Genomic DNA, 13,455 nt, shown 5'->3' with positions numbered 1-13,455 from the left:
GAGATGTGGAAAATAAGTTTTGAAGTATCACATAGTAAAGAGAGGTCTTACAGGGAAGAAAAAAATTAGAAAAGTAACACAAGAACCAAAAAGATGTGATTCTTTTGAGTGTTTTGGGGCATCCAAGTATTCAAAACCAATGAGAGAAACAATTCAGCAAGAAAAGGAATAAAAATGCATGCTCCGATACTTGTAAATAATAAAGAATCAATTTAGAAGAAAGTAGAAAGAAAATCTGCTAATTTTTGTCTCTTGAAAGACAAGTTATACTTCATTTTACTCCTTCCTTTATTGAAACCATCAATAAATCTATTATTTGATTCACAACTGACTCATATAAGAGACACAACTGAATAGTTGAGGCAAACAGCAAGAGGAAATCAAACTATGATAACTACTTAATCTGTTTCATCATCTTTTCAAATACTTCTTAGTAAGACTTCTGCTTTGATGTTCTCATTTTTTCCCTCCAGATCCCCAAATACTGCCATTTAAGGCACTCTACAGAAGTAAGACTGTTTGTATCTATCTCTACCATCTGCCCAAATGCTTTCAAGAGAGGCAATTTTAAATAAACAGCAGCAGCAGGTACATAAGAATAGAATTTAAAAGGAACTGACAAGGGTCTTAGCAATTATATTTGATAAGCAATTTCTGAGAGTTATTTGCACTCCTTTATGTCTAAGGCCACCAAGCAAACAAATTGTACTAAACAATGATCTGCACTGAATATTCTGAACATATTTTACAGTTCTTGTATATGCCATAAATTCAGTGCTGGGCATTTTTTACAAATTACTTTTCCTTTGGAAAGTGTTCTGACTTTAAAGAAGAGAGAAAGACAGACTGAGACCTATTATTCTAGGTCTTAACTCCTTATTAACATGTTAGTAGCACTTTTAAAATCACAGTTCCATTACTACTGAACCAAACATTACATTTCCTGCTTTCTCCAATACCCTGCATGCCAGAAAATAAGTTAGAAAGGCAGTAACTAGAAAATTATAGGGATATGGGACTCTGCTGACAGTTATGCCTGTTCTGCTTCAATATATGGCTGTAAATCAGTAATATAAAAGCAAACAAATGCTCACTTAATGTTTCCAGTCCTATCCTATCATGTTTTTGGTTCAACACATTTTTGAAAGGCAGAAGTCCAGTCCTGATGCAGAATATCTATGATTATTGTGTGTTGTACCTTTGTATTTGTGTCAGCTATTGTACAGGAAACCTTGTTCAAAGAGATGCAAAATGCTTAGGTAAATACACACCTGATGAAACCTACCATTTCTTTACAGTTTATATAAAGTTGCTTAAATTTTGTACTACTTTCATGCTTGTTCTAAGAGCCTGTCATTTTCTTGTGGTGTTTTGTGTCAGATTTACCTAATGGATTTGCTTAGAAATCTCACAGTCTGGGGATTAGGACAGGTGCTTCTACAGAAAGTAAGGGGGGTTGGTGAAAAAGTTTTCTGATAGCCAACTGCAATGTGACAACTATGGTTCTAGCAAGAATAACTATAAGGGAAACATTTATCAAAATGAGGGACCTGAACACTTCCCTGTCATTAGCTTCTCTTCTAAGTGATTAAAAATAAATAAAAATCTGGCTATTGGAAGCGAGGCAGTGATAGAGTCCACTTGCCGTGGCCCAAAGAAAAATCACCAACATGCCAATGCCTTCACTCAATTTCTCCACAGAAATGCCTAATTCTTGGAATTGCAGTAGTTGTGTCAATTGTTCCTCAAATGTGTTGGAAAGTGGTCACATTGGAATACCATAATACATAAGCACTCTTTTGGAAACATTTTAATGCATGTAAAAGTGGCAAGCCACCTGAAAGATGACTATAGATTTCCTAAGGCTCAGACAAATCCCCTGACAAACATGAGGAGTGACTGCAGCAAGGGTCAGAAGGCAATTCAGAAAAATGTCGCGTCTAGGTAGTGGGGTGTGTATGTATGCTTACGTGTATGATTTTCAAGTATACTTAACATACCAGCAGCCCAAAGTTCAGCTTCCGTTCAGGTTTACTTAATTAATTTTTCAATTACCTATGGATTAGCTGAGTGCCATTGAGAAGTTCTCTTCAATCCTCTTCAGTGAGACCTTATTAAGAAACACTTCCTGCAGAATTCCATGACAGGAGGAAGGATGCTGAACCTCATTTTTCTCAGAAAAAAAATCACTTTCCTTAATTGGGAATGACAATTTAAATCAAAGGTTTTAATGCTGTACTGTGAGATTAATTTAAAACCTATGATTTAGCAACAATTAAAATTTTGCTCCTAACATTAAATAGTTCCACAGTATTTTGTCATTCTCATTCCCAAGACATCTTCAGGCAGATTTTGTGACATGAAACAGATATTTTAGTGTGGCATTTTTATGCCCATTTAAACATGACGCAGAAAGAAACTAATACTTAGATTCTGGATCTCTTCCCCCCAGAAAAGCATACAATATTTCACGGTTTCAAACCATTGCCAGTGTACAGACCTTTGCATACTTTCCAGTAAAGTATGCAAAAGTAGCACCAAAAATTCTGTAGTTAAGAAAAACATGTAACTTCTCTGCTGAGGTGATTCAATCCAAGTCAGAAATTGTTTCTTCACATTTACTAGCTTTCTTATTATTCTTCACATGGTCCTTTCATCTTAGTTTGGAGTTATTAGAAGCAGGACTGAAATCACCTAAGGCAATAAACTCTAATAATGGGAATAAAGTAGCGGGAAACAATAAATGAATTTATATCTTGCACATGCCAATGTGCATAGCATTCAGATGGCTACTAGAGCTACCACTACCAGGAACATAGGTCTCTTCTTTTTTTCTTCTCTTCTCTCTCTCTCTTTTTTTTTTTTTATAATCCCAGTTGATAAAAATGTTTTTGTTCAACTGGGAATCAGTCCTTTGGTTTCCTTTTAGCAAAAAAAAAAAAAAGCCAAACAAAAAAACAACATAATTGTTGGACTAAGATCTTCAGAGAACAAGGGAAGTCAGCCAGCAAGTCACTCAATCTAGATGCTTGGAGTTAGAGATGATCTTGGTACCCTCAGCTGCAACTAGTTCAGGAAAATTTTCAGCAGTTTTATTTTGCAGTTTTTGCAAACTGACCTATGAAACTTTGCAGCTCCCTTTGATCATGTCACTGAGTCACTGGCATGACATTTTTAGCTAAAGTGTTATACGAGCCAACCTCTTTAGACAATATTTCTTTCTCCAAGTCATTACATGGATTAATAGATTGAAGCAGTTCTTTGTCTAATAACAATAGATCCTACTGGAAATTTTCACTTTTGACAGCCATGAAGTTTAAACTGTATTTTTAATTCCCTCTCTCAGACTTACTTTGCTTTTGGCAAGCCAAAAGCTAATCCATTAAAGCAACAAAAACATTTTCACAGTGGATGTATAAAGAAAGCAGCTTTTTATGATTGTTTTCTGTAGTATGTACAAACAATAGAGAGTGACAAAATGTCTTAGCATTGTAACAAGCACTGAGAAAAGGTGAAAATAAGTCATAAACCAAAGAGAGGATGTGTACAAAGAAACAGACAAATTAGATAATTTTTATGTTTTTCTTTTTGTATTAAAAAATAGAGCACAATGCTTATTTTTGTGTAGACTACTCACCAAGCCCTGAAGTCATCAGAGGTTAAGACTACCAACATCATCAAACCTCTTTCCAATTTTCTGTTCTTCAGCTAGACCTTCACCTTCTCCTGATATTACTCTCATCAGAAGCAGTCCTCTCCCAGCAAAAAATACAATAGAAATGCTCTTAAATAGACTTTTTAACAGAGAAATTATCACTCTTAGTCCTAAATAGCTATCACAGAAGTGTCATTAAAGAAAAACATTAAACGCTGAAGCTAAGAATTTTCATGACCAAACCTTCACTAACTTTGAAGATTTTTCAATTCCAGCTCTTGTAGATGGCTGAAGAGATTTCTAACTTGGCTAAAAGGATTTTCTAATGTTTCCTAGCTACGAAACATAACATCGTCTGGAGTTACTTTGAATGTATAACAATTAGTGAGAGAAGGAAAACAGTGCACATCCAGTTCAGTTCAGTTCGGGAGCTTTATTACCAGGATAATTATTCACTGAACCAAATTAAATATGCTGCTTGGATCATGTTTTTCACTGTACCAAAATAAAAACTTGAATCAAGTTTCCAACAAGATTGACATGTGGCAAAAATAGTCCAATCTAAAACCAGAATGCTTTCATGTTAGGGTTCTTTGTACTGTATAAGATGCCACTACTGCAAATACATATAAATGGGAGTATCCCAATACCAAATGTGCTTGCAGAATAAAGGCTTATGTGCTTTTAAAAGAATAGTTTATTACGTTCTCTAATAGTTTAATTGTTATTGTTCAAATAGATGGACTTGGATGCACAGCTGGACCACCTCAAGCATCAAAAGAAAACACTTTTTAACCTAATGTACGGTTTAGGCCCATCTGGAGTAGGTAGCTATTATATGTAACTAGAGTTTCAATCTTACTAGTTTATGTTATAAACTGTCTCATTAGTAACTACTTCAGGTTTTAGATTCCATCCTATTCTGACTGTTATTATGAATTTCATTTCAGAGGCACTGGGATCACAGAGTGAGCACACTAGAACAAAGAAAGATCAGCAAAGCTTAGAAACCAAATTTCAGCTCTATACAGATACAACTGAAGAAGGATGTCAGATTTTGTTCAATCAGTTGGAGACTCTTGACAAATGCAGTTTCAATGCCTCTCTTCCTCTGGTGATGATAGTCCATGGCTGGTCGGTATGAACTCACATTTTATTTTTAATTCAAACTACACCTGATTTGATATACTTTCCTCTTCGTTATGCTAGTGCCAAAAGCAACTTCGGAAGAAAGACTGGGATCTGAAATATGGTGGATTTCCCTAGTAGCAATCATGGCTAGAAATAATACAAAGTGGATATTCCCCACTGAGATTCTGAAGGAACACTCAACAAGCAATTTTTCATTTGAGAGTCCAATGCCAGAAATTAGATTCATCCCTGGTTTAAAGCCAGAGTTCGAACAAGCAGCTGAATTAATGTGCTATGCCTCTGGAGGACTGAAATCCAGTTTCATTTCTCTGATATGTTTAGTGCCAAATATTTACAGACTTACTGAAAAAAGTGCACACAATCTCCCCACATCTTTCTCATAGGTACAGCTTTAAAGAGAACTTCTCTATAAGCCTTTTCAGCTGAAATCGAAGCCCTGAATGTCAATGAATTACCACTGAACTGCTTCAAGTTAAATGGTTAAAAAAATCCACCAAAAACCTTCTTCAAATGAACAGAATTGCTGTGCTACAGTGAATTTTTTTCTGATCTCAGCTGGAGAAGAAACAAAAGAAAAGAAAGGATAGGAAGTCATGTCATTTGAACAGATCTTTGATTCTCATAGAACCAATGTCATCACTTAAGATGGCAAAATACAACTGTGTCACTGCAAATACACAGTCAGAGAAAAGTTGAACAACACACTTGATGTGCATAACTCTCAATACGTGTAACAGCAGAGATGGAATATTGCCCAGATTAATTTAGACAAGCCTCCCAAACAAGAATTTGTTCAAAGCCTATACCCTTCTCAAAGAACTACGCAGCTGAGGCTGCTGCCATTGACACTCAATGTTCACATTAACTTAATCTACAGAAGTATTAGGCTCTTAGAGAAAGAAGTATGTTTGGAAACCCAAAGCTAACACATCCGAATTCTGTTAAAAGACCTGAAGAGATTATTATGTTCCATTAATTGATGAAATATGCGCAACCAGCTCTGCTTAAATCTGAGATTTATTAAACAGTAATTCTGGTCCCTCAAATTGGAATCAGTAAAGATGCTAGTAAAGAAAGTTTGATCCAGTCCTTGAAAAAAAGAATGACTCAAAGGAGAGGAAAAAAGAGGATTTCATAACAGAACAAATATAGAAGGCAAACACTCACAGGTCTGCAACACTCCAGCTTTCTTCACTCTCCCCTTCAGCTTAAATTTACAGGGACAGCTGCTCCTTAATGAAATCAGAAACTTCCTGGGCATTTCTGTCTTTCTTTTTAGTCACTAATACCAATTATCTCAGGATGCGTAATAATATTTAAGGAAGTAATTTCATCGATAAGAGCTCACATCTATCTACCTAAAATATTATACAGTTCATATAAATTCTTGATTTTTGTCCACCCAAAATCAAGGATTCTCAGTAATGAGGCATGTTGAAGCCCCTAAGATCTAGTTATCAGCACTAACTCACCTTGTTTATTTTATGTTTTACGTTTCCTTGAGCTTTTCACACAAAATATTTGTTAGACACTGCTTTTTCTTAAGACTCTTTTTTTTTTTTTTGAACAAAACAGGTGGACGGGATATTAGAAGACTGGATTTGGAAAATGGCAGCAGCTCTGAAGTCTCAGGATAAACAAATTAATGTGATCATTGCAGATTGGCTTACATTTGCTCACCAGCACTATCCCATTGCTGTACAGAACACCCGCCACATAGGACAGGAGATAGCAGACTTCCTGGAATGGCTGGAGGTAAGGGCGCCCAGGTCAAAATGTGCTTCTTTGGAAAAGACCTATTTACCTGTTCTTATGCTTCTACCACCTTTCTGAAATACTATGCTGGCTAATGCTGTTCATTGCAATCAGTTATGTTTCTTCAATACACTGTACATTTTTCTTCCATCAGTTTTCATTGGACTTCAAAAAAAATTGTCATTCAATAGAAAAAAAGCAAGTAGTCTTTTTTACTAGAATACTTTGATGTGTCTTTAGAGTTGAGATCATTTCATGCTACTTTAGTTTTTCAATTAGCATGTGTGCAGAGAGCTGGCATTCTTTGCATTATAAAGCTACTCAATATTTCAAGTTCAGAACTTGGTCAGTAGAAGAAAGTCAGAGCAAGTTCCACACTTTGCAAACAGGCACGTTGTCATTTGCAAGTAGCTAGTTCAGCACAAGGGGGTTATGTGTCCTATGTCTAATGCAGAATTCGAGCATGACATCACATCAGATTTTTGCTTTAGTTTCCCATAGATTATTCTAAAATAATAGTTGGTGATTGAGTGTAAAGGTAGACATTTTAGGAGGACAGATACGCATAGCAAAGCAGATGGCACAGAGGCAGTAATGAGTACAGAGCCATGCTAATCTAGTGACTACTCATCAAAACTCCCACTAGGTAGGAAGCAGAGGCCATGTCTTACAGCAGTTTTAGCTATACCTGCAGCTGCCAGACTGAAAATATTATAAAGGAGTCTGCAAGGGATCACTGGTCTCCAGCACGATTTTTGAAAACACAGAGAGCAAAACACTAGAAAGAGACTTGCACATATGAAGCATGTACCCTACGTAACTTGTATTTCACCTGTCTTCAGTACTATTTCAAGCTACCTGATTTGGAATGAATTTATATCTCTGTACCTTACAATGAAATTTTTAATACATTAATTTAAATATGGTGAGGTCTAGGGTAGATGGGAAATATGCTGCAAAGATGAAAGGTTTGCAGCAAATTCCGCTGAAGGACTAAGCTGCTTTCAACGGAAAAGACAGGGCTAGGAGTTACCAGACAATACAGCCAGTTAGGGACAGCAGGCACAAAGAAGGCAGAAGAGTCACCATTCTTCCTTGTGAGAAGAAAGCTTAGCTCTTGCTCAAATGTAGTCTAAGTTGCTAGAGACCTAAAATCATATTTTGAAACTGTTTAATTATTGAATGAATCAAAAGGTGGACTTTGTTCAGTTCCCAGGACATGCAACATTGTCAACAATAAAGACAGTCTGTGATTTCTCCAGTGTCAGCAAAAAATAAAATAAAATCGAGGCTTGAATAAGTGACTGTTTGCTATAGCATTGTAGGTATCTTCTCTTGTACCATGATATCTTCCAGGATTTATATATGCCATAACTTTTTACAGCATTCAACTGAGAGTGTTCAAGTAGTAAAGCTTCATTCAGTTGAGAAGCACCCCTTCATGTGTTTAAAAGTTAAAAAAAACAACCTCCTGCAACTATCTTTCCACTGTGCTTCAATCTGATTTGAAATGCCCTCAGTGGATGTAACAAAAGCTGCAGCACTGTGCAACATTTTAATTAAGAATAAAAATAAAGTAAATCTTAGCACTCCTAGTATAAGAGTAAACAGGGCATGATCAATAACAGTCTCAATAACAGCCATCTCAACATCTGCCAAGCAAGTCATTATGGATATTCTGATATCTAAGACGGTTGTCAGCTTTCACCTCATCTTCACAACAGATAGGTATCGAGACTGAAAAACCTCTCCACTGGGACAGGCAGTATCCACACTGAAATTAAAACAGAGGTTTGCCTTTCCTGCAAGAAAAATATTACACATTTTTCTTTACAAGCCAGAACAATTTTGAGCCTCACTGCTCAGGTGGACAGCTTAAGATCTAGACAGTATTGATTAGGTAGAAAGAAGGGCCTGAGGCCAATGCTTCTCAGGTTTCTTTCACAACAGATACCCAGTTTTGTAAAAATCAGTCAAAGAAATATCATCATCGTATCACTTAGCATGTCAGAACAATGTTGTGATACTTTGGCTTCTATTTTGGCATATATTAATATCTCAGGCAAAAGAAGCGATACACTTCATATAAAAGAGTGTTTTACACTGAAATTAAAAGATGGATATCCAGGTTATAGTCATAGGAAAGTCAAATGCTGCATACAAAAGGCAATGCACATTTGCATCATTTGCAACCAACAGCAATAAAAATCCTACTATTTCTGTTAATGGCTTTCCTGAGCATACCACATAAGTAGCGACGCCCAGATGCATTTTCCTGATGCATGAGAAGGAAGCAAGGAATAACACGCAGCCAGCAAAGAAATTTAGTGCATGATCCAAGCACCTCATTTCACCTCCAGCATCAACATACGTACTAATTTCTTGGGTTATAATTCATGGTATACCTGGCTTGTAGTAACTATTTTACTAGTTTACTTTTCACATTTTCTCCATCTAAATCAAGCTGCTGCTTTCTTCCAGGAATCCATTCAATTTTCCAGAAGCAATGTTCATCTAATTGGGTACAGCCTAGGAGCTCATGTTTCAGGGTTTGCCGGCAGTTATATCAGTGGTACAAGCAAGATTGGAAGAATTACAGGTAAAAAACAAAACCAAAAAAACTACTTACTTTAATAAGCTTAATAGTCAACTGATTTCTTTGCATACATTACACAGATATTTGGCATATCATAGTTTATATTAGAACTAAGAACTCCTCAATCCTGTTTTTATTAATCACACTGACAGTGTTACTTTTGCTGGAAATTTAACTATAGCTGCTGGCTAAAAGCTTGCATTTAATTTATAAAGTCTTTTTAGGCTCATGGCCCTAGCTAAATTAACGTATGTAGACACTTTTTCTAACAGCATCCTCTCCAAAGTTAAAATATTCACACGTATAGGCAACTTAATACACTTGCACAATATTTTAAAACCCAAGGAAACCATGCATTGAAAGCCATTTACAACTAACTTCATGCACTGTAAATACATACCACCTTGTGTGTGTTGCGAGAAAGCATTTAACGAGGATTGATTTTAATAAACAGAAGAAGGTAAACAACTCTACTGTTCCCTTAAAGATAGACTCACTGATTCATGATCTAATATTGGAAGAGACTAGAAATGCAGTATTTTAATTTGTACACAAGAAAATAAAAGAAAAAAACAATGGGGGGATAAACCAAAACAACAGAAAACCCACCATCAACAAAAACAAAACAAAAAGTCAGACCCAAGGTTTGGGTCAGACCAATAACCCCGAACTATCTGGAGAACAAGATCCTGAGCATCTTCCTGAAACAAAATCTCTTTCATGTTAATTTGCCTTAAGAACTTACAGTATCTGACATTGTGTCCCTGCACGACTAAGACATAATCCACACATCGTCTAAAGTCCAAATGCAAGTCCCTCTTGGGGTTTGCCATTACAATGAAAGATTTAGAGATAAGGTAACATCCACTTCAAGCTTCCACCCAACCTTGGCTACTCTCAGTAGTCCCACCTCCAGCTCAAGCTGCCTTCACCAGCCCTCTGTGTGCCACCTACCTCCCTTGGATAGTTGCAAGTCCCAGTTGTGATCTATGATTCACCATACCATAGTCAGTTCTATGTCAGTCAGCTCAGTCAGTTCTTGTGATGGTGCCTGCATGCCAAGAAGCTTATTTTACATGATGCGTCGTGATATTACACCTGTGTACGCGCTGAAGAACTTGAGATCATCAGCACTGATTGTTCAGACCATATTAGTACATGAAGCCTTAATAATGGATAAACAAAACCATTAATTTATTATTACAAATTTATGCATTTTTCATCCAAAATTATTCAGACTTGTAACAATAAGCTTAAAAAAAAATTCATACTGATTAAAGCTATTAAAAGGAAAAGCTGTGACTTTGGGGTGGCATCTCTACTTGTATCCTCTGCTATTAGTCTTGTCCAATTACATCAGTGCAAATACATTAGTCCATAATACCAGCTGAAGAATGTCAAATTTAATTGCTTGTTCTCAAAACTAAAAAGCAGCTTTAAACTATGCAGGAAGTCTTTTTCCACAAATCAGTTCCCAAAAAGGGCCCTGTACAGAAGCATCCAGTAAACTAAAATCAACGTCTCTAACTGGAATATTATTTTCCTGAACACTGTAATAATTTGAAATCTTTTAACACTGAGAAACTATTATAAACAGCATCTACCAGACAGAGCTCTTGAATCAACAAGTGAAGTTTTATAAAATTGCAAGTCTCAAATGTGGGCTAAAAGTCAACCTTGTTGTGGGACTGCTGTCTTCAAAGAGCCTCTGAAATGCATGACCTCTAGAGTATCAAAGAACAAAATTAAGTAAACATCCCTCAAAAGACAAAGCAGTAGCGAGCATGGTTTGTCTATAACAAACATATCTATCTCTGAGCCTGTGTCCTTGTGCATGCAGCAGTTACTGTTTATTACAGTGCCTGTGTTTATTTTACCTTTTGGTGTTACCGTGTACCCCCACAGTACAAGTGTTCCTACCATTGTTTTTGTCAGTGAAAGACCTTGTAAACTACCAGCGCTGTATGTTTTTAAATATATATAAGAGACTTTTCTCAAAACAGTATAGGAAAAATCCATCTGTACTACATCACAATCAGATTATTTGCATTTATTGCAGGCCTTGACCCTGCTGGTCCCTTGTTTGAAGGAATGTCACCAACAGACCGTTTATCTCCAGATGATGCAAACTTCGTAGATGCAATTCATACATTCACTAAACAGCACATGGGTCTCAGTGTTGGCATCAAACAGCCTGTGGCCCATTTTGACTTTTATCCCAACGGAGGCACCTTTCAGCCTGGCTGTCACATCATGCATGTCTACAACCACATTGCACAATACGGAATCACTGGTAAGAACCGACTGGGCAGTGAGGGAAGCAGCACTGTAGCTGGACTGACAGTATGTCAGGGAAACTGCATAGATCTGTGGTCTTAAAACAGTATCTAATGGGAGCATTGTCTTGCATTATATGCAAGGAAGTTTCTTTTCTAGAATTTGGTGATTTTTACATGTATTGAGTTCAAATTGTTCTAACTGACTGGTAACAAATGTGGCTGCCTAGAACTTCTGAAAATCAGGCAGTAAGCACCCTAGTGTCAAGCACTTTTGAATAATTTTCAAAAGGTATTTGTTGTGGTGGTAGAGGAAATGAAAAAACTTATTCTAATTAAGCCAGATTCATCTAGTGTGCAATTAATTATTTCAAATCAAACAAAACACAGGGCTGTACTACTCACCTTCTTTATTCACCTTTTCCCACGTCACTGTCCTTCAACTGCACAGCGGGTGATGCTTTTTCTGGGACTCAGCTGCCAGCGTTCCAGGTTTATAGGGTTTATATTTATAGAAGATTAGTTTCAAGGTACCTGAACATAAATGTACAGAGAAACTGATGCAACATACTGAAAAAAGATAAAGGTACTGATGTACTGTGACAAACAGAACTTTTCACTGAACAAAAAAAAAAATCAACAACAAAAAAGAGTACAACCAGCATACCAGACTGCAAAAATTTCTCAACTATCACACTATATAAAAGTAGACCATCTTAGAAAATAATTGACAGTAAATGTGAAAATCTAGAAAGCTTATCTGTGAAGACATGTATAAAAAGTCCACAGTGACATCCCAATCGCATAGAAGAAAGTAACTTTCATAATTTGATTTTTTTTCCATTTTTCACTTGATTTTTATTTTTTTTCAATTAAAAATGAACATTGAATTCTGTTTTGAAATCTTTTAAAAGTAAAATTTCCTTTTAGGAAAGGAGGAAAAAATATATTTGTCTTAAAAGCATATCTATGTACTTAATACATACAATGTATTTAATATATTTTTTGCTTTTTCCCCAGTAGTAGCAGCTAGCAAAATTCAACATTAGTCTGTCAATCTGATGAGGCCAAAATGACTTTACCATGTAAGCATCCAACAGTTACTATTCAATCATTCAGAATGAGACTGCTGCCTTTAATATAGTATGGTGAAAGACTGCATGTAGTCTCATATTGTATTTCATTAACTGAACAGCCATGACAATGAAATCAAGGCTCATATTTAGAGTCTTGTACAGGCAGACTAAAATTTAAGCAGCAAATTATTCAGTTTTATTAACATGTTGGTTCAGCCAAGCTATCTTTGCATGATCCCAGAAGTATGGTTGCTACATGTATGATTTCTGAGACAAATTCATGACATTTTAGTAAGCATGAAGGATGTGAGAAGAACAGTAATATATACGTACGGTTAGCTGCTCTGTAGTTGGAATGCTAAAAAGGGCATGCAGAATTACTGTTCATGTCTTTTTCAGGCATCACTCAAACCGTGAAATGTGCCCATGAGAGGTCAGTTCATTTGTTCATCGACTCTTTGCTTCACAACGACAAGCAAAGCACAGCATACTGGTGCAACGACATCAACACTTTTGACAAAGGAATGTGCCTCAGCTGTAGGAAGAACCGGTGCAACACACTGGGCTACAACATCCGGGAGGAACGGCTCCCAAAAAGTAGACGACTCTTTTTGAAAACAAGAGCACGTATGCCTTTCAAAGGTGCGTGGGAATACTTGTTGCAGTCTCCAGATTGATAACAAAATGGGATAATGAGCCTAGGCTTTGTGATCCTGTTTACTCATTTATTAAAGCTTACAAAATCTATGGTAATAATCAATTTGCTGAGCCAATTAAGAATCCCAGTAGGCCTTCCTGATGCCCTTTCATCAAGATCTTGACTCTTAATATTTTTACAGGAAAAAGCTTGCTGTGGCTCTGGGGCCTCAGAGCTGCTTAGGGCCCTGATCTACAGGATTTTCCTATAGCTGGCTTGCGCAAGTTTGTTACAGCATATGGAGGTGT

At 36.5% G+C, this 13,455-nt stretch overlaps 1 protein-coding gene and 1 long non-coding RNA gene across 4 annotated transcripts in view; one reads left to right on the top strand and one right to left on the bottom strand.

Moving 5' to 3' along the window:
* Positions 1-13,455, top strand: part of LIPC (lipase C, hepatic type) — a 71,693-nt gene that overhangs the window by 50,791 nt on the left and 7,447 nt on the right. The window contains 5 exon segments of the mRNA XM_083851163.1: positions 4,606-4,793; positions 6,383-6,562; positions 9,044-9,161; positions 11,218-11,451; positions 12,910-13,152. Of these exon segments, the coding sequence (XP_083707289.1) occupies positions 4,606-4,793; positions 6,383-6,562; positions 9,044-9,161; positions 11,218-11,451; positions 12,910-13,152 (963 nt within the window).
* Positions 1-13,455, bottom strand: part of LOC310905206 — a 129,010-nt gene that overhangs the window by 109,251 nt on the left and 6,304 nt on the right. For 2 of the 3 annotated variants that reach the window (XR_014588858.1, XR_014588859.1), the window contains exon 3: positions 11,840-11,968. This is a non-coding gene — a long non-coding RNA (uncharacterized lncRNA). Of the gene's footprint in view, positions 1-9,167; positions 10,324-11,839; positions 11,969-13,455 lie in introns of those variants that run through there. The other variant, XR_014588860.1, reaches the window with a different exon arrangement.

Source organism: Anser anser (assembly GCF_964211835.1).
Source record: "Anser anser genome assembly, chromosome: 10".
Classification (NCBI taxonomy): domain Eukaryota; kingdom Metazoa; phylum Chordata; class Aves; order Anseriformes; family Anatidae; genus Anser; species Anser anser.
This window is presented reverse-complemented; position numbering and strand designations above follow the sequence as displayed.